Source organism: Ursus maritimus, unplaced genomic scaffold (assembly GCF_017311325.1).
Source record: "Ursus maritimus isolate PB19 unplaced genomic scaffold, ASM1731132v1 scaffold_26, whole genome shotgun sequence".
NCBI lineage: Eukaryota > Metazoa > Chordata > Mammalia > Carnivora > Ursidae > Ursus > Ursus maritimus.
Genome location: NW_024425119.1, coordinates 21,854,673 through 21,875,270, shown reverse-complemented (window position 1 = coordinate 21,875,270; position 20,598 = coordinate 21,854,673). Strand labels below are relative to the sequence as shown.

The 20,598-nt window shown below is 34.6% G+C and overlaps 1 protein-coding gene across 6 annotated transcripts in view; it reads left to right on the top strand.

Moving 5' to 3' along the window:
* The window catches only part of SOX5 (SRY-box transcription factor 5), a 957,215-nt gene that overhangs the window by 829,281 nt on the left and 107,336 nt on the right, over window positions 1–20,598 (top strand). For all 6 annotated transcript variants that reach the window (XM_040642245.1, XM_040642242.1, XM_040642244.1 and 3 more), the window contains one exon: window positions 6,954–7,074. In XM_040642245.1, the coding sequence (XP_040498179.1) occupies window positions 6,954–7,074 (121 nt within the window). The remainder of the gene's footprint in view (window positions 1–6,953; window positions 7,075–20,598) is intronic.

Below are 20,598 nucleotides of genomic sequence, written 5' to 3'. Positions count from 1 at the left end.
AATTAACAATTCTAGAATATATTATTTTTTTATCTCTAAAATACTCTTTTTGCTGCCTGTCCACTTTTAGTTACTACCTCAGCCTTGAAATTCCATTTTTTGTGACACTGTACTCATGATTTTCTTTATTTTTATCTTACCTCTCCACTTGTAGATTCCTCTTCCTCTGCCCCTCCTTGGTTATTATTGTGACCAAGATGATTTTAGGCTGTCTCTTCTCTTTATACTTTAGACCCCCTCTAGATTGTTTAGTTCACTCTATCAGCTGGTGACTCATCAGACTGTAGCCTCTAAAGATCTTTTCCCTAGCTTCAGATTGGAGCTTTATCTGTCTGCTAACAAGATATCTCCAATAGAATAATATTTAGGTACTTCAAACACATCATATAGAAGCCATATCCATTATCTTTCCATGAAAACTATCACTACCCAACTATGCTTTCTTTCTGGTATAAACAGTTACGTAAACTAGACACCCGAGAGTTATTTTTTACTCTCTCCTTTTATTCACATATATGTATGTATGTATATATATATATTATATATTACATATATATAATATATATATATGTACTTTAGATACATAGACTTCTTACATACCCACACATATATAACATCCCCCGCATTATCAACATCTCTCATTTAAAAAAAATATTTCTTGGCTTTTTCTCCTTATTCCTAACCCTCTTACTACTGATCAAGCTTTCATAATCTATTGCCCGGTTGACTCTATTAGCTTACTACCTGATCACTTCCTACACTTGATCTTAGCCAAAAGGCCGAGAAACGATACCTGATCACTTCCTATCTGGTCTCTATGCTTGGTCTTTCAAATCCGTTCTCCATATACCCATAGTATTCTACCTAACCTACTCAACTTCCCTCAGTGGTTCCCCAGAGCCTACATGGGGAATTTCATGCTTCTTACCCTGATACACAAACTGATTCAGATAGACCTTCTCACCACTGCATCCCTCTTACCTTTTTTACTATCCCAGACTGCTCAGATGGCATCTCCTTCACATGATGCTTTTTCTTGTCTTTATTTCTTTGCTCATGTCTCATCCTTTGCTTAGAATTCTTTTCCCACACTCCCATCTCTTTGCTTGGCTAACTCCTACTTATCCATTCAGACCCTGTACCTGATATACCTATCCCCATGAGCCTTGCCTTGCTTTCTCCTGGCTGTTAGGAGTCGCTCATCTGTGCTTCCATAGTATCCTATACAAGTCTCTGTTGTTGAATTAATGGCAGTGTATTATAGTTACCTATACATTTGCCCCACCAGACTGACCCACAGTTCCTAGAAAGCAGGCATTATCATACGTGAACTCATCTTCGTATCCCTGGTTAAAGTGCGCATTCTGCTTAGTGAAAATGTTGATTGAATAAATAAACTAATAAACAGAGCCATGTGACTGAGAGCTAAATGAATAATCTTAAGCACCTAGTTGATATATTAGTTTCAGGGAATCACTAAAGGGTTTTGCAATAGAATATCTACATAAAATAGAAAATATTTAACTATGAATAATTGATAAGTATTAACTTGGTTTTTTTACAAGTATGGTAATGTGGCTGGTTTATGTCGGATTCTTAAGATTTTCGAGGGCAAGATTGCACTATGTGGTAGGATGATAAAAAATGTTAAAACATAATATGCTGTCTTAAAGGAAGTAGCCTCTTAAATTTATTGTGGGTTATTATTTTAACTAGTGAATAACATGCTGCCTATTAAAAGGACTAAAATTTTGTGACAAAAGAATTTTATTGAAACTTAATTATAAATGTCACACATATTAAACCTTAATTAGAAGCTTAAAAGGAATTTAATGCATTAAGTCAAAGAAAATAAATGAGGTTAACAGTGAATAGGATTTGGAAATATTCAAAACTTCAAATATAAGTGTGAATTACTAACCCTATAAGAAACTAGTTTTAGAGTTTATCCGGAAAACATTATACTATTTTGAAGTGATGTGTCCTTTTCTCCCAAAGGGTGACTAAATTTCAGTAGCAGTAAACTGAAAATTAGTTAAGATATAGCAGTAATACAATTGCTGCTCATTATTGGCGCTAGTTATGTTCTATAGAGTTGCCATGAGTGCTGAATTAGCAAATACCAAACAATTGCTCCTGGGGAAAGTATAGTTAGGTTCCTGAGAACCTTTGGTCACACCATTTTCAGCACCTGATCAACACATAACCTTATTTTAAAATACGTGTGTTTCTTTTTAAAGACACCTTATTAATATTTATTATTGATTTTATATGCATCTTAAATAGTGAAATCACCAACAAAATTTCTTACTCCTTTGCGCATGTCTGTGAGTGACTGCAAAAGCGCTGCTACAAGTATATTTGGTGGGGGTAATAAGTAAATTTTAGTGAGTAGGCAAATTTGCACATATAGATTCTACAAATAATGATCAAGTGTATTTTGAGAGGCATTTTTAGTTGCAAATGTGGATTGGCCACACATTTTGGATTATATTTATTTTGCTGTTTCTCAGCCTTAAAACTCCGTTGTTCTATATATGTGGATCTTGAAAAATTTAGACACTAAAACAAATTATAAAACTAAAGCAAAATGCATTTCCATAATCATAATAAGACAAAGGTTTGGAACACACAGATTTTTAAAGCATGGAATTCATTACAATATATTCTTTAGAATACTCGAATTTTTACATGAAAAATTAGTTAAATTATTAGGGTTTAAGTGATTTACCTGGATAGAAACTGTCACACACACACAGTCTATGTACATACAAAAATTAGTTAAACAGTGTAACAAGAAAATGTTCCCTTTATAATAGCAATAAAAATATATATATGTATATATTTTTAAAGGTTTTCTTTTTTTCCTTTAGAGAGAAAAAGAGAGTATGTGAGCTAGGGGAGGGGCACAAGGAGAGGGAGAGGGAGAATCCCAAGCGGACTCTGCACTAAGCGCAGAGCCGGACGCAGGGCTCAATCCCACAACCCTGAGATCGTGACCTGAGCCGAAACCAAGAGTCAGACATTAACCAACTGAGCCACTCATGCACCCCAGAAATAAAAATATTTTTAAACAAACTTAAAATTACCAAAAATCTACAAGAATTATATGAAGCAAAAGATTTGAGTAAATTGAAAGATAAGGCCTGCTATTGGCTATCAAGCCATCAGGTTAATGAATTCACGTAGAAATTCCATATCCTAGGGATGCCTGGGTGGCTCAGTTGGTTAAGCATCTGCCTTTGGCTCAGGTCATGATTCCAGGGTACTGGGATGGAGTCCTGCATCGGGCTTCCTGCTCAGCGGGGAGCCTGCTTCTCCCTCTGCCTCTGCCCTCCTCCACACTCATTCTCTCTCTCTCCCTGACAAATAAATAATAAAATCTTAAAAAAAATTTGTGGAAAAGTAAATGTTAAGAGAAAAATAGGAAATACTGGAAAAAGAAAATAGTAATGATAGAGTGGTAACTTTACCTATTATTGAAACATACTGTAAAGGTATAATTAAACAGCATGATACTAGAACATGATAGGCAGGCATATCTGTCCATTACAGAAATATGTAATAAATTTCTAATATATCTAGATTACTTTTCTGTTTCTTCGTGCATACATAATTCTAAGAATCATGGACATATCATAATGTATAAGACTATCTATGGCTTAAAAATAAGAACACAAAGCTGTTAGTACTTTATGCTGCCGTTCTTCTTTGGTGAAATTGGATTCCTTTCTGGTCATTAAGTAACTGTTGTCCATAGGCCTTTTGTGGACATTTGGAGTTGGTGCACAAAGACGTATTTTGAAAGGTGGGACCATATAATTCATTCTTCATCTTTATTCATGAATTATCACTACATATATAATAATTTCAGCTGCTGTGCTAAGCTCTAGAGGTGCAGTAATAAGTTACAACCTCTTTCCTAAATAAGCTCATAGGTCATAAGGGAGACTCGAGTTATACAAGTAACTATTATTCAATACAGTAAGTATTGTATTAGCTTTATGAGGTTAAAAGAAGTAAGAGTTCTTTCTGCCTGAAAATTGGCACCACAAGAAAGAAGTGCTTCACAGGCAAACACATTATGTGGGTCTCAAAAGCCTTTGAAAAATAAGTAGAATTTTGCCAAGAAGAAAAGGAAAAGAGAAATCACTCAAAACAGGGGAGAAAATACTTTTGAACACACTCAGGCATGGAAAAACACCGAGAATGCAAGGAACTCTTCGTGATCCTTTGAGGCAAGAGTAGAGGATCTGAAGAAGGGCAACATACCTGGAAAGATAGACTGAGGACAAACTGGGAAGAATCTTGAATACCGTGTGGAGAGATTTGGTTGCTCTTCTTTCGGTAAAAGCAAACCGTCACAAGTTTCTCACAAAAGGGACACATAAAAACAGATAAAAGACTCAATTAGAAGGAATTCTATGAGCCATCTAGCTTAATATCTGGTTCTACCCTTTGGGCCCCAGAACCTGTTAAGAGTCAGGCCGTCTCCCTTTCAACTGCTTATATACCTGAAGGCTCTCTGTAACTCAAGGCAAAACATGAAGAAGACAAAAAGATGTGTCCACAGTGACTGAAAGCATTCTTTAAGACAGAACTTCTCAAATCTGGATGCACACTGGAATCATCAGGCGAACTTTAAAAAAAATGCTCATGGCTGGGTCTCACCCCTATTGATTCAGATTCAGTTGGCGTAGGAAGCCATCTGGGCATTGAGAATTTTTCAAAACTTGCCAGGTGATTCTAATATACATTCAAGTTTGAGAACTCCTGCACTCAAACAAGAACCTATTGTTTCTACAATTCTGGAAGTTATTTTTCCCAAATTTTGAGGTATCTAAAATTTGGATACTTCTTATAGCCCTTACATGCGTTTCATTTGAAGTCCCTTTCTTCTTCCCTCTTAAATGCTCTTGCTAAATTTATTTTTACATCGTATAACCGACAGTATCTTCGAAAGGAGATGTACTGTATACAATATGATTACTTACAAACAACGAAGTATAAAATATATACAGGGGCTGGTTTGCTGTTTGTTTCTTTGCTGTCATTCTGCTTGGCGTCCTCATCTTGCACTAAACTAGCACCCACGCTGTTTTGCCTTCGGATGTCTATCTCTTGTTTTAGACCACTTATTCCTACAAACTTGCTCAATATGCACTCTCTAATTTTGAGTCTTTAATCAGTTGCTTTCCATTGGTTTCTACATAAGGTATATCTTTCCTCCAATATGCTTAAAAAATGCTGACTGTAGTGATCTAAACCTTCCGTGCTAACCTTCAGACACTGTCTTTTTGTATTCCTGTTTTGTTGTCATTCCCTTTTAGTTTCACTCTGGTGGCAGTGACAGGTTAAAAATCCTTTTGGCTAAAAGAAATGCTTTCCAATTAAGAGTCATTGCTGAAAACAGATCTCTCATTCTTATAGTGCTTATTTTTCTCTCTGTCTCTGTCTCTGTGTCTCTTTCCCCCTCCCTCCCAGCCTTCTTTCAAACATTACCCCCAAACCACAGGGCGCGTTCTTAACAACCAAAATCTCAGAAATAGCTCGGAGGTTTACTGTGAAAGATGAAGTAATGGACAAACTGAAAGTGGACTTTTAAAGTAAGAAATGATTAGCACTATGAGAATCACAAGTGCCCCAAGAATGTTCAGTGCCAATGAGAGAAAGGGAAAACAAGTCTGAGAGATAGCTCAGGGTGGCTGTTAGGATTGGCAGCTGAGTGAATTTGCAATCTTTTCTGGGTATTTGTTTGTCTTAGTTTTTTTATCATTATCCGCACTGTAATGTAATGGGCGACCATTACATTGAATCTTGCTCTTCTTGTTCACTCTTGTTTCCCTACTGACAAGCTCATTTTCTTGTACATAGTAGGTGTTAATTAAATATTTTCCAAATAATTAATGTGTGGAAGGAAGAGTGAGGGAGAATGAAGTGTCAGATATGTGATTTTTAGTATGATACTAAATTCTTGGTCATATATTTAGTGACAAACACTAACCAATAATCATGTTCATGTTTACCAGGGCGATCTTGCTTAATTAAATATTTGGAGGGGAAAGCCTACTTATTTTAGTGATGACAACCTTTGCATTAATCATTAATGTGATATTGCTGCAGAAATGCTATTTTAGGTTATGTTTCTAGAAATCTCTGCTCAGTTCAAAGAAGATAGTGATTCCATTGTGCTGAGTTATTTATTTACTCCCATATTCTGAGAATGACATCAGCAAATTAAAGTATATTCCAAAGATGGCAACCAAAACAGAGACCTTGTGGTTTGAGGAGTGGTTCAATTGATCGTAAAAAGAGAGATGAAGACAAAAATATAACACAGAACGAGATTCAAGGGACTGGATTTTAGACCTAATCTAATTGTCCCATTCCTTGACCTTGGACAAATCCATTCTCTTTCGGCCCTAGTTACCTTTCTATAAATAAAGGGGAAAGTCTTAGTGACTCTCTAAGCTTCTTTGCAGTTCTTTTGTTCAAAAAATTGCAATATTACATGAACATGACAGTTATCTTCAAATAATGAAAAGCTAGTTATATGTAAAATGATACCAGTTTATTTAGGTTTGTTTTAGAAGGTAGCATTACCCCTAATAGGATTTACAGAAGGAGATTTTAGTTCAACCTAAGGGTAATTTTTTAACCATTACATTAATGCAATAAGAAAAGGCTTCCTTGTATGAAGTAGTGATGCTTCATATAGGATATCTAGGGAAATTATTCATTAAGTTAGAAAGTGAATTTGGTAACACCTTCCAACTATAGTGTATTCTAATTTTCCTGTCTAAGGCATGACCTCAGGCCCAGTGTTTGAGCAAGCTTGTATGCCAGTATATTTGAATTAAATAAATGGTTTTCTTATATCATAAAGTAAGGAGGGTGGGAAGCATGGAGCACCAAAACTTCGCCTCTTTGATTCGCTCTATAACGTTCAGCAGGTTCAAGGTCAACTGCCGCCATTAATGATTCCCGTGTTCCCTCCTGATCAACGGACACTGGCTGCAGCTGCCCAGCAAGGATTCCTCCTTCCTCCAGGCTTCAGCTATAAGGCTGGATGTAGTAAGTACCACTGATTTTCCATTTGGGAGTGGGTGGAGGACATGGCTTTAAATTAGGCAATTTAATATTCCTGCCACACCAAGAAATGAGATCACCCATATAGCATTTTTATTTTAAAGAGGAAACACACAGAAAGTATAGAAAAGGATTTATGTTGGTATTTAAAAGAACTTAGGTTATTACTAGGATTCTGAAGCCAATATTTGCTCTTTTATATTTCAGTTTCATAACTTCCATTTCCAGTGTATTTTTATAACATGAATGTAATTCTCAGGTTCAGTTTATTTTTACAAAGATAAGGTAGGAATATGCTTTTCAATTGCTTTCCATTGCCTTTTAAGATAAACTCAAGTTTCCTAATGTGAATTAGTTGGCCTTTCACTGTCTATATCCTCCCTATATTTACAGCCTAATTTCTCAGTAGTCTTGTTTTAGTTCTTAGACCAAACCATACTCTTTCTTGACTCTTGACTTACATTATCAATGTTTGTTCTACTCAATATTCTGAACACCTTCCAATTCAGATCAGAGAGAACTTGCATAACCTAGTTAGATCCCTTTCTCCTAGTCCTTTTGGATCCTTTGTATTTTCTCTCTTATTTCAATTGTAAGATCTATGAAGGCGGGTGCTGATTCTGTCTTATTCATTGTTATATCTAAACTTTTAGTACAACATTCCATTACCTGTTGAATGAATGGATGAATGACCACCTCATTACAAACACTACAAGGACATTTTTACACTAAGTGAGAAGTTATACTAAGATAACTGTTTAGATAGCTTATTAAATTTAGATGCCTGTGATTTTATGACTCCTTTTTTTACCAAAATTGAAATCGTATACTGTTAGTTTGGGAAACAGTCTAATACTTCACTTTCTAAAAGTTAAGTAGCCAAAATGCCAACTATAATCTGTTAAGTAAAAATCATAGCAAACTCCAAAGAGAGACTAGACTGCTAAGCAACATACTTATAGAACCTTGTTACCATGGCCATAAAAAATAGAAGGCAAGTTTATTGAAATATTTTCATTGATAAAAGTAGAAACATAATTGAAAACAATTAATGAAATATCATCTTTTAGCTATTCATGTAGAATATTCTTTTGTAAAATTCAGTATATTTAGGTTCATTTATATAGTAATAAATTACCCCATTAACATCTTGCTATGCTTCAGTACTTACTGCATATGAGAAACTCTGTCCAACATTCCTAGAAATCAGCTGTAAGCTTCCTGCTAAGTGATGTTTTGAATTTTCACATTTTAACATCTATTCCCAGTCTTCGAACCTTTCTTTATATAATATTAAAAAATGGTATATAGTTTTTTTAAATACGGAGAGCCAGTTCAGAAGAGTAGATTGCGACTACGGAGTCTAGATAAAAGTGAACTGAACTCAGGACTATGAAAATTCACACTTATATGGTATTTTGCCCTTTGCAGTTTTTATACTGTTTATGCACATCTTTCTCTTGACTTCAGGTTCATATGTTTTAAGACTGTGTTCTCATTCTGGATCCCGAATTTATTCATTTCATATTATTTCCACATCATTCTATCTTTTCTGTCATTCTATCTGTTCCTATCCAGGAACACCAACATATTTTTACAATTAAGGACTATATTTATATTCTAAATGTTTAAATTATAAAAATAATTTAAATTCTAAATACAGTTTTTAAACTCTATTGCTACATTAAATTCTGAGTTTTTAATCATAAAATATTTTTTTGTTTTGTTTTGTTTCCATTTTCCTAAGGAATTACTATTCACATTAAACACATGTTACCAATGTGTTTTTTGGTAACCTTGGTTACTAAAGTGAAAAAAAAAGACACTTTTAAAAATCATCAGTTGCCTCAGACTGCACCTGCAATATATACATATAGACTAGTTCTGTTTTCCAGAAAGAAATTTTTTTAAGCAACTGTAGAAATAAGTCCCATTAGCAAATATTGTGCTGAAGAGAAAACCATATTGAGTATGAACAATAGCGTAACTCTAGGCCTGGAAAAGGTCAAGAACACCTCTACCTCACTCCCATTTGACAGAGTTGGCATAATAGATTTTTTCAGTGTTAATGTGAGTGGCATGGAGAAATTTTTCCCTTTCTAAAATTGTTCGTATATTAACCATTTGATATTTATACCTTTGGTGCTCAAAATGATAATACCATTTCTTTTGTGACCTTGGAAATAAAATAGAATAAAGTCTTTACAGCTGCTGGCAAGCTTGAAACTAGCATCATGCCAAACTCTAAAACTAAGAAGCCAGTAACAAAAGAAAGTACCACCCTTGTTGACACTCTGGTACTTTGAGTCAGTTTGGGTGGAATCAGTAAATAGTCCAGACTGTTCCTCCCTAATCACATTGCAGGAAAGAACAGAGACAGGGAAGGACACAAATCTTGCCATCTTTCTTTAGTGGGCCTTCTTATTATATTCCCTCCATAACTGTCCACCATATGTGACTTCTCTGCCCGCCAGTTATTTTAATTTGAGTATTATTACGTAGTTCTCAATGAAAGAGGCTGACCAACTCATCTTGATTTGAGTTTCAAGTAAATATGAAACATGTATTTGTTGGTATCAAAAACTCAAATGCTTTTCATCAGTCCATTCAAAGAAGGTATTGATGATAAATTTTTTTATTCAGACTATGTGACTTGATAAAGTAAATAAAAGTCTCTGGAACTACACAGGAAAGTTAAAATGTTCTCAACAGAAAAAATATAAAACAAAAACATAAGTTAGGGGTGCCTGGGTGGCTCAGTTGGAGAAGCGGCCAATTCTTGATTTCGGCTCAGGTTATGATCTCAGGGTCCTGGGATCAGCCCTGCCTCAGGCACCATACTCAGCAGGGAGTCTGCTTCAGGATTCTCTCTCTCTCTCTCCTTCTCCCTCTGCCCCTCCCCCTGTTTGCTCAGTCTCCCTCTCTAAAATAAATAAATCTTAAAAAAAAAAAAAAAGTTGGGGAACCTAACCTTCATCGATTGAGTTAGCATCTTCTGTTTTCCAAAAAAGAAGCTTTCAGTTGGACCTAAAGATACTTTCTCTTTGAGAAATGTTAGAGTAGAAATATGGCATGGAATGGGGACCTACAGAATGGAGTTGCTGGGTTCTCTCTTAACTGCTAGAATGAATGTCAGTAAACAATAGAAATTAATAGCTGTACAGCCAAAGAATTCAGAGCAAACTGTCTAGATAGAAAAGAAGCTTTAAAGAATGTTGTAGTTCACTCTTATCCATGAATATGTAGACAAATTCACAAATATTGATGTAGTATTATCAGAAACTCAGATTCTGTTCTGGCATTTGCTACTAATGAAATCAAGCATGAAACCACACTTCTTCATGGATCCATATCTAGTTATTCCTTTTCCTACTTATGTCTTAATACCTAAAAATACTTCCAGACTTCTAAGGAAGTACAAATAATGGTGCATTATTAAATTGAATATTTTTGATATATGTACATAATTGGAAACAATTATGTAAAAACACTGATTTGATCAATCAACTCCAATCATAGTCCGTTCCATTCAGGAGAAGAAATTAATGAAATAATCTATTTAACTTGTCAGTTCTATGAAAACTGTCAACTAAGTTGCTATATGTAGACATACCCCAGTTTTTATACTGCATAATTAAAAATCCCAATTTTTTTTGAGAGAGAGAGCACATGCACACACACACAAGTGGGGGTTGGGCGTGAGGGGCAGAGGGAGGCGGAGAGAGAATCTTAAGCAGACTTCATGCAAAGCTGGACTCAGGGCTCTATCTCAGGACCCTGAGACCATGACCCGAGCCAAAATCAAAAGTCAGACACTTAACCAACTAAGCCACCCAGGTGCCCCCAAAATTCCAATTTTAAAGTATATTTGTAGGTCTCTGCTCATTTTAATCAGAAAAGTGTCCTTAAATTTCTTGAAATAAATTTTAAAACTAAATAACTAAGCTTCTAATACTGAATAATAAAATAAATGGTTTACAAATAATGAACTGGTTCAAATACACTTTGGGTGGTTGAAGAGTCCAAGGACGTAGTCCCTTTGCCTCTGCTGGAAAATCTGACTGAAATCCTAACCTCTTAACCAAGGACTCCAACTCGTGAACCACAAAACTTTTCTCAGGTACATAGTTTTGAAATAAAATGTGCACACTTTTGACACCTACATAATAATTGCCTGTTGGCAAGAAGATACCACTTTTGTGTTTGCTTATTATGGTAAAAAAAATCTAACAAAATTCAAAATAATTTTGAATATGTATGTTGGTTTCAGCATATTAAACTTGAGAGAAACTTTTGAGATAAGGTGGTTGAAGGTCTTAAGTTTGGTTGATACCACTTTCACTGACTCCAATTTCCAGTTTTCTTTCCACAACACATGGCTTCCTTGCACCTCACCCTCAAGGTTAAATGCTGTTCTTTCAGAACACATAGTTTATAGGCAGAAATGAGAGGACTAGGTGTTTCCCTTTTTACTAATAACTACAGTCCTCTGCCCCTCTCCTTTCTGTTTGGGTATAAAATTTCTAGTCATATAATTCTAATAGCTGCCTTAGAAATTTTTGACAGGAACACATTTTATATGGAAATAAAAAAATCTACAGGAAGGCAATCCAATAAAATAACCCATTTTCTATATACAGTATAAAACAAACAGTTGTAAAAGAGTTGGCTCAAGAGTTTAGCCCAAAGTGTCAAATTGAATGTGTCACATAGCTACAGATAGAGTCTTTCCCCATAGATGGGCATGTGCCTCGTGCTAAAGTTCCTGAACTATGTGCTAAGGTGCCAGGGTGCTTTTGCTAATCCACAGGGGCATACAGCATATTTTAAAATTTTAGGGAAAATAGAGACAACTGTCAGACACTACATAAACTACCTTAGTTTTTCAACCTTACTACTTAACAAAACGGAACAGTTGGGTATTTCTTTTGTCCTGCAGGTGCCGTGAAAAAATTATTGAGCCTCTGATGGTGCCTGAATCCAAGAAATTTTAGAAACTTTTGGCCTAGTCTAGTCTGTATTCATTCACGACCTTTTTTACTAGAAAGCTTTTGGTGTTGACCAATCATATTACAACCACAGAACAGAATATTATAACAAAATTTATCTTGCACTTACAGGTTATGGACAATATTGTTAGATAATCAGTTGATTCATTTGTCTATACCAGTTGATTCCTGTGTCTATATGATTTCAAACATTTAATTGTTTTGATCGTTTTGATTTAATTAACCCGGTGTCAAGTAGGCAATTACTAGTTGGAAGGTACTTGGAATGAGAGAGCATGGACTTGGAATCAAGTTTTGCCCTGTTCTGCTACTTTGGTTGTCCTTCTGCAGGTTACTGAGCTTCAGTTTCCTCATCTATAATATGGATTAATAACACCCATTTTACTGAATTGTTATAGAGATTAAATAGGATTATATATGAAGTAGTGCCTAGCATTGTTTCAAAAGGAAAAAAAGGGGGGGGGCTTCTGAAACCACACCTGGCAACTAATTGCATTGCATATCCTATCCAGGATCAAATTCATTCTGCCACACGTGATTGAAGCTTCCTCTGGGAAAATAGAATTATTTAGGGAAAAGTATTACAGTGCTGAAGGAAACCATTTGTCTCATGTAGATACAAACTTAACTATTTACATTATAATCACCAAGTTTTAACTTTATCTGTTGTCATTTTCCCTTTGTATATTTATCAAAGCTCATGTTGGGAAAGATCATGTGATTGAAAATGTACTTAGTCATTGTTTTAGCTGTATAAAATGGAAATATATTCACGTACTCTTTCCACATTTTAACACATTGATTAATTTTTCAGACACGTGCTAAATAAAATAGCCATATAAAGTTACTGATTGAAATATTTAATTGCCTTATGAGATTAGCTTAAATAAATAGAAGTCATTGAGCCAAGCTTAATAAACTTAAAATATGCTGTATTTATTCTTCATCAGTTTTTCTGAACAGTATTTCCGCTTCCAATAAAAAAGGAAACTCTCAGTTAATTAGTTCCTCATACACCACAATAAAATTAATGTTTAGGAGTTAAATACCATAAGCTTCCTCAGGCATATTTGCTGATGTGTTCCTGTTTTTGGTTAATGTCACATGTTTCATTGTTTAATGGGGATATCATGTGGGTTCCATTATATCTCTCTTGTGTAAAGGGTCCATGTGTCTGGCATTTTAGGAGACTGCATGCTAATTTCTGGTTTAACTGTGTCAGCTGTGTCAGCTGACATACAGGTCGTTGACAATCAGTGCTGAAACAATCACCAATCACAAGCTAAAAACCATTGACATGGTACGCTTTTATCAAACTGACAAAATAGGAAACATGTGTTGTCAGGATCACATACTGTAGGTTCTTTGTACATAAGCAGAGAGAAGAGAATGTAATCATATATTCAGGCTCTGTATTTATGTGTTTTAAAATTATTGTGACCAGCTCTTCTTTTTACCCTCTTCCCCCCAACACATTTTATAAACCGATGACTTTGGGTGAACCTGACTTTGTTGTAGAGCTTAGTAAATATAGATATGATATGATATGATATGATATGATATGATATGATATTATTATTTATATTATATATTTATCATATAAATATATATAATTAGTACTATTAGTAAATATATGTACATGATATATATATATATTTTTAAAGAACTGCTGTGGTACCTAAACAGCCAATCATTTAAATTCCCATCTGCAAGAAGTAAGATTGGTGGCTTAAAAATATAAGATGATTAAAAAGTAAAGAGAATTGAGTGCAAAAATGTATATAACATTCCACAATTATATGGTGTCAGCCACCCTCCAATTCTCATGGGAAAGATGTTTCTAGGTCAATAAAATGTGTTTTTTTCCTAAAAGGGAGTTTATAATATTTTTACAAGATTCATCACTGAGAGAAGGGAGATGTACATGTCTTTATTGTGACAAAGTGTCATACCTTGGTATAAAAATAATAGCTTATATTGTGCCTTATTTTTTATAAAACATAGACCTGTAATTAATTTTAAGCATCATAAGTCCGTGAGATGATAACTGAGCTATGTTAGTCACTAGGATCCAACCCTCCCCCCACACACTCTGTACCAACAAAATACACACATACAAGCAAACAAAAAAAGCAAAACCCCTTTTTTTCAATAAATTCCTCGGATCTTACAAGACTATAAATATATATTAAATCTTTTAATCCATCTTGTTTGCTTTTTTAACACTTAACACAAGCATGCCATCCAATTTAAATATAAACCCATTTGGATCAGCATTTTCTTTTTGACTTGATTCTTAATCACTTAGATTCGTCAAATGGAAAGAGTATTTGGCTAATGACACTCTCCTCTCAGCCAAGAGGCCTCAAAAGGTGATGTTTACCATACATGAATTTGGCACAGTCCAGCCTCACCCTCAGAATTCTAAATTCATATTTATCTGGCCATGACAAACATGGAATCTCATCTCTGTAGCAGGCTGAAACTAATGTCATCAGACTGAAGTATAAGCCCAGAAGAGCAATACATTATTTTACTTGAATACACGTAGCTGTCAATGATACTGGACGCCTCTGTTCTACAGTATGCATGCTCTTTCACTGTAAAAAACTACATTAGAAGGCAAACTTTAGTCATGAGGTTGATAGGAAAATATGGAAGCAGAAAAAGTAGTTAATAGAACAGGGGAAGAGAACATTTGATTCTAACTCTACAGTAGATACGTATTTTCCATGAGGACTTAACAAGTCATGCTCTTGGAATATCATATGGAATCAGATACTGTATTAGGTTTACCTACTGTAAAAGACCAAACTAATACTCACTTAAACATGGTGAAAGAATATTTTCACTTACCTAATAGTCCAAACATTGCTCCTATGGTAGCTTCGTGATAGCAAATCCCACGCTTGTTCTCTTATTTATTTATTATACCACCTTCCACAAATTATGGCTCCTGTCTCACGGTCTTGGCTATCTTTCCCAGTTGCCATATCTCCATTCCAGGCAGTGGAAAGGGCAGAAGCAGAGAGAACTGCAGCTACTTTTTAAATAGTACTATTTCCCTAGTAATTTATTTTGGCTCTGTAGTCAAAGAGTATTTTCTTAAACCTATTTATATAGTCAGCTCATAACAACCCTTCACATTTTTTCCTAGTATATTAAAGATAGCACTTGCTGACTACACAAACCTCAAACAATGTAGAAGTATAGAAAACAGAAACTGCAAGTTATCTGTCTATCACTCATATATTCCTATAAACCCACTCCCCAGAGGTTATCACTGTTAACAATTTGGTACTTATTTTCCCAGAACTACAGATATAAATATGTATGTATTTATACATATGTATGTATATACATCTATTTACATATAGATACAGATACATAATATATATGACATGAACATATCTGTAGGTTGTAATGTGTATGCTATGATTCATATATACTATATATTTGATATGTACTACATAATATATAATGTATGTGAGAGTAAATTTTTATTATAATATAAAAAAAATCATGGCCATCTTTTCTTTTCCCTACTTTTAGATCTCACTCGTCCTGCATCATATTTCATTAGGCTGGATTACCATATTTTATTTGCATTCCCCACTAATGAACATTTAATTTTGTCGACAATATTTACAGTTAAATAATTCTAAGGTAAACATTTTTGTGTGCACATATCTGCCCCAAATGAATTCTTCATGTAACCAGTTCTATATGGCATTTTACTTTCATTTATTTGTTCCCTTTGAACATTTTTCACAAGAGATTGCCTCTAAATTCTAATGCTCTCCTAGTTGGTTAATGGAAGGTCTAAAACTTTTTATTTTTTTTATTTTTTTTTTTAAGATTTTATTTATTTGATAGAGAGAGACAGCCAGTGAGCGAGGGAACACAAGCAGGGGGAGTGGGAGAGGAAGAAGCAGGCTCCTAGCGGAGAATCCCGATGTGGGGCTCGATCCCAGAATGTGTCGGGATCACGCCCTGAGCCGAAGGCAGATGCTTAACGACTGCACCACCCAGGTGCCCCAGGTCTAAAACTTTTTAAATTGGCTGGTGTGAGTCATGCTATAAGTAAGCGTCAATGAGACTTGTAATCCAAAACTATTAATTGTCTGGATTTAATAAATTGTGTTAGGAAAAAAATTAAACAAGATATCAAAAGACCTTGGTAGTCCAATTCCATTTCATATCATTCTGTGCCCTTAGGCTAGTCATTTTCTTCTTTGTGCCTTAGCTTTTTAATCTTTAAGGTAGCTACAATAATGTCTGTCCTACCCACTTCATAAGGAGATTGTTAAAAACTGGATGGGAGAGTATACGCATTTCTCAGGAATTTAAATTATTATAAAAGTATAACATATCATTATTATTTATTAAATGTATAAGTCTGTTTTGAACATTTAGGATGTGACATAATGAAAAGAATTTCAGGAGTTGATTCTAGGCCACTATACTTCTGACCAAGACCTTTGCGTTATTTGGTTTTCATTTTTTAGGGGGAGGGGATGTTCCATAAAGTTTCTTAATTTTCAGAGGTCTAAAATGTATCATTCTAGTAGAAAGCTCTCTACCAGAAGTCATCCCAAATGTATAACTCATAGCCTTATTGTTTTGGGGTTTAGTAAACGTCCTGTTCTCAACCTGCAGATCACAGATTCCGGATACATTCCAGGAGGAAGGACATCGATGATAGACAGAAAAGTGGAAAGGCTATAAAAGGTGTCAAAAAATGAAATGCTTGCTAAACCTTATTATTAAAAGTGGAAAATAAAAGAGAAATAGCATTGGATTTGGTCTTAAGTGGCTTATGCCAATGTCCCCCTTCTAAATCACTACTTTCAAATGCCTGAATCATTTGGGGTGCTTTTCTCTGTGCCAATGATATCCTCATAAGACACAGAAGCAAAATGTAGACACAGTAGTCTAATGTAGGTTCGGATATAGAAGCTGTTCCCTAATTAATGATTCTCTTCGAGCAGCTTAAAATGAATTATCGTGCAAGAGCTTAAATGATGCCTTAGTAGCACTACTGGAATACAGGAGGAAAAGGAAATTTCTTTGATTCATTGTCACCTTTTCAGGGATACTCAGATTTCTTAGATAATTAACCCAGGAATTTTCATTAGTGCTAGAATTCATTTAATTTATGGGCAAAGAGGTAAAGAAAGAATGCTCTACTTTTAAAATCAGAAAGGTCTTCCTATTTTGAGAGGCGTTTCTTAAGAAGTTTATCATCTCTAGCCAACTGGGTAACTGTTAATTAAGTAGAATAAAGTTTTCATTTGCCATGCTCCATTTAAAAGACATAAAAATATTTCTTATTTTTAAAAATCCTTTACTGAAAAAGTTAGCCTGTGACAAAGCAGTGAAGAACTAACAATTACCTCAAAATATCTTCTTTTAAATAGATGCTTAGTTAGGCAAGAGATAATTATTAATTTTACTTTCTCAAATAAAATTCATATGAAATATTTATATTTATTATTTATTTTATGAGGGTTTACTATAAAATTTTAGCATTCCTTATTAAAAGTTTCAAGTCTTAAAGTCCTATGCCATTCTAGCAAATCAATAAAGACTTTACAGTTTTACAATTTTCTGCATTTGGAAACCCCTTTATCTAAACTTGTGTATACCATATCAGTTGTTCTGAGCTTCTTAACTTGGATTCCACAAGATGATTTAGTGGAATTGTTATAAATTTAACTTACCTAAAAGGCAGGGAAAGAGGAGGTGTAGCTGAGCTTAGTACCATAAAAAGCAAAGTTCACCTCGCTTGCATTTCAGAAACTCTAAGGTAATTTGAACAATCACCATGATGATAGATTTTGTTTTTGTCAGTTGTTTATATATAACATCTTTTCTGGTGAACACCTTGACCATGCTCAGGTGCTTTAATGACATCAAAATAATGGGTTCTTATTAGTGAACAGAAATTATTTTACAATTTAAGAAATTAATATTATTTACTTTAAATATTCAATGAGATATGAATTGCTTTAAAATCAAAATTTATAAAAGAGACAGATTATGGAATATTATAAAAGAATTATTTGATAAATGAAAATATTTTACTGAAGAGTCTTTATCTTTTCTGGGTCCGTATTTCCTTATAGCCCCAAACTTGAGGCTTCTTTTTCCCATCCATTTCCTATTGTACTTTTGTATCATTGGTAGACAATCTAACACATCATTATTTTTTGAATTAAACCCTGTGCAAAACCTGATTTGTTCCTTATTTGTATAATTATTTGCTCACAATATGTTTCTTCTACTAAACTGTAAGCTTTTGATATGGGAAGAGTGGTCTCCTGTGTTTGATATTTGTTAATTTCTTAATTAAATAAATTTTCATTTATTCAGTCAATAAACATTTTAACAGCCTGTGCTACGTATTTAACAGAACTGTGCATTTTAACAGTTCCTGTGCTAACAACTGGGGATTTAAAGATGAGTTAAGACATAATCCCTGCCTTTAGGATGCTCATAGTGTATTTGGGAGAATGACAGATGTAATATGATAGACATATGCCTACAATTTTAACAGAAGTAGAGGGAAAGGGAGTGAATTCAAATTTAAGAGAGGTGGAAGGTGTCAGGAAAGGCTTCTTGGAGTTGGGACCCCTAAGTCAAATTCCAAAGGATGAGGGCCGACAAAGCAATTGAAGAAGTTGTTGGGGGTGGAGGAATACAGAATTTTCTGTATTATTCTTTCTGGTTCGAATTTTCTAACCAGAAGAAAGTAGCCTGGTGGATGAAGGCTGGGAAGCAAGAGATGGAATAGGGTGTACATGAACCTATAAATAGCTGTGTGTTAAGAGGAAATTATAAAGCAAGAAATGACAAGTGAGTAGTGTGAGGACGTAAGAAGAGACAACTCAGGGACATATTCGTACCCTGTATATGCTAGAGGAACTGAAAAACCGTCGGAGGTTCCTCTCATCCTTACTTTTCAGCTCATCCATTTACTCATTCAGTGGCTATTTAGTATCTATTGTGCCCCAGGCAATGCAGCTCTCGGACTTCTCCCATCTCCTGTAGTCTTACTGTTTTACTGAAGACCTAACCCAAGCCCAGCCCTTTCTTCCTCTTATTCTTTCTTCAATGATTTGAGTTCCAGTAAATTCTTCTGTTCTTTGGTAATTACGTCTTTCTTATTCATTTGATTTTAATCATGTGGCTTTGTTTTATTTCCCTTTTGGTATCTGTATGTCTTATTTTTGTAACCGAAAGTGTCATCAAGGCAAGGACTATATCTTTTATTTCTTTGGGTCCTCCACATAGTATTAGATGCATATTAGTTGAACGAACAGTAAGTGAATATATCTATTTGAAAATTGAAGTCTATATTTACATAATGTTCTAAAAATAATCTATGATGTTTTCTAAAAAAATACTTTTTTTTACTGACGTACTAATGTCTTTAGTACTTACTAACTGTAAGATACCAGACGTGTGTGTGGGGTGTGTGTGTGTGTGTATGTGTAATGAGAATAATAATAAATCTACTGTACTGAGTTGTGAAGATTAAATGAGATTTTATACACACACGTAAATGTGTTCATATATATAGATGTATATATATGTAAAACATCTTAACAGTGCTAAAAGTCAACAAATACTAGTTGCCCACATTTCACATCAGTAGGAAAATAACGATTTACTAAAAAATGATGTTGGAGCAATTGAATAACTATTTGGGTAAAAAAATTATTCATTCTTTAAACCATGTATTAAAATAAAAGCCCAAAATACAATTTTTTCTTCTTTTTTTCCTCCCGTATCTCTTTTCTCCCATCAAATTGGTCATCAAGTCTGTCTCCCAACCCATCTCCTCCTCTCCTTCCCTTATGATTAGTTTAGGACACTACCATTTCCCACTTGATTTACTGCAATGGTATTTAACAAGTCTGTTTGTCTCCAGTCTCTCTCTCTTTCAATTGATTCTATCCCTTGCCACGAAATTGATCTATCTAAAACACAAATCAGACTATGTCACTTTTCCTGCTTAAAATCTTTCAGTGACTTAACATTGTCTTCAAAGTGAAGCACAAGACTGTGTAAGATATGTGTTCTACCTACCACTTTAGCTGCAGACCTTACCATTCCCTTAGTGCATCAGTTACACTGAGGAAGGTAGGAGTCAGTAAAGGATAGTGGTTATGGTTAGCACCACCCTATCAATGGCAGGGGGATCCTTCCAAGCAGAAGGAACCCACCAATTCATCTTTTGGCCCATGAGCTGAAAGAAAGCACCTTTCTTAAAAAGTTCTATCCATAGTGTCCTTTTTAACCTTCATTTTTTCTTAGATTCCTACAGAGCTCCCTCCACCTGGAAGTTAGAATGGTAAGAGCAGGGTGTTTTAAGTCATGATCTGAGGAGATGATTAATTAGAGCTAATTAGTACTAAATGGTGGATGATTATTCTGGGACTCTCTAGCAAATAGGAGACATGGAAAGTAGGTAGTAAAATTGTCCTGAAAGGTA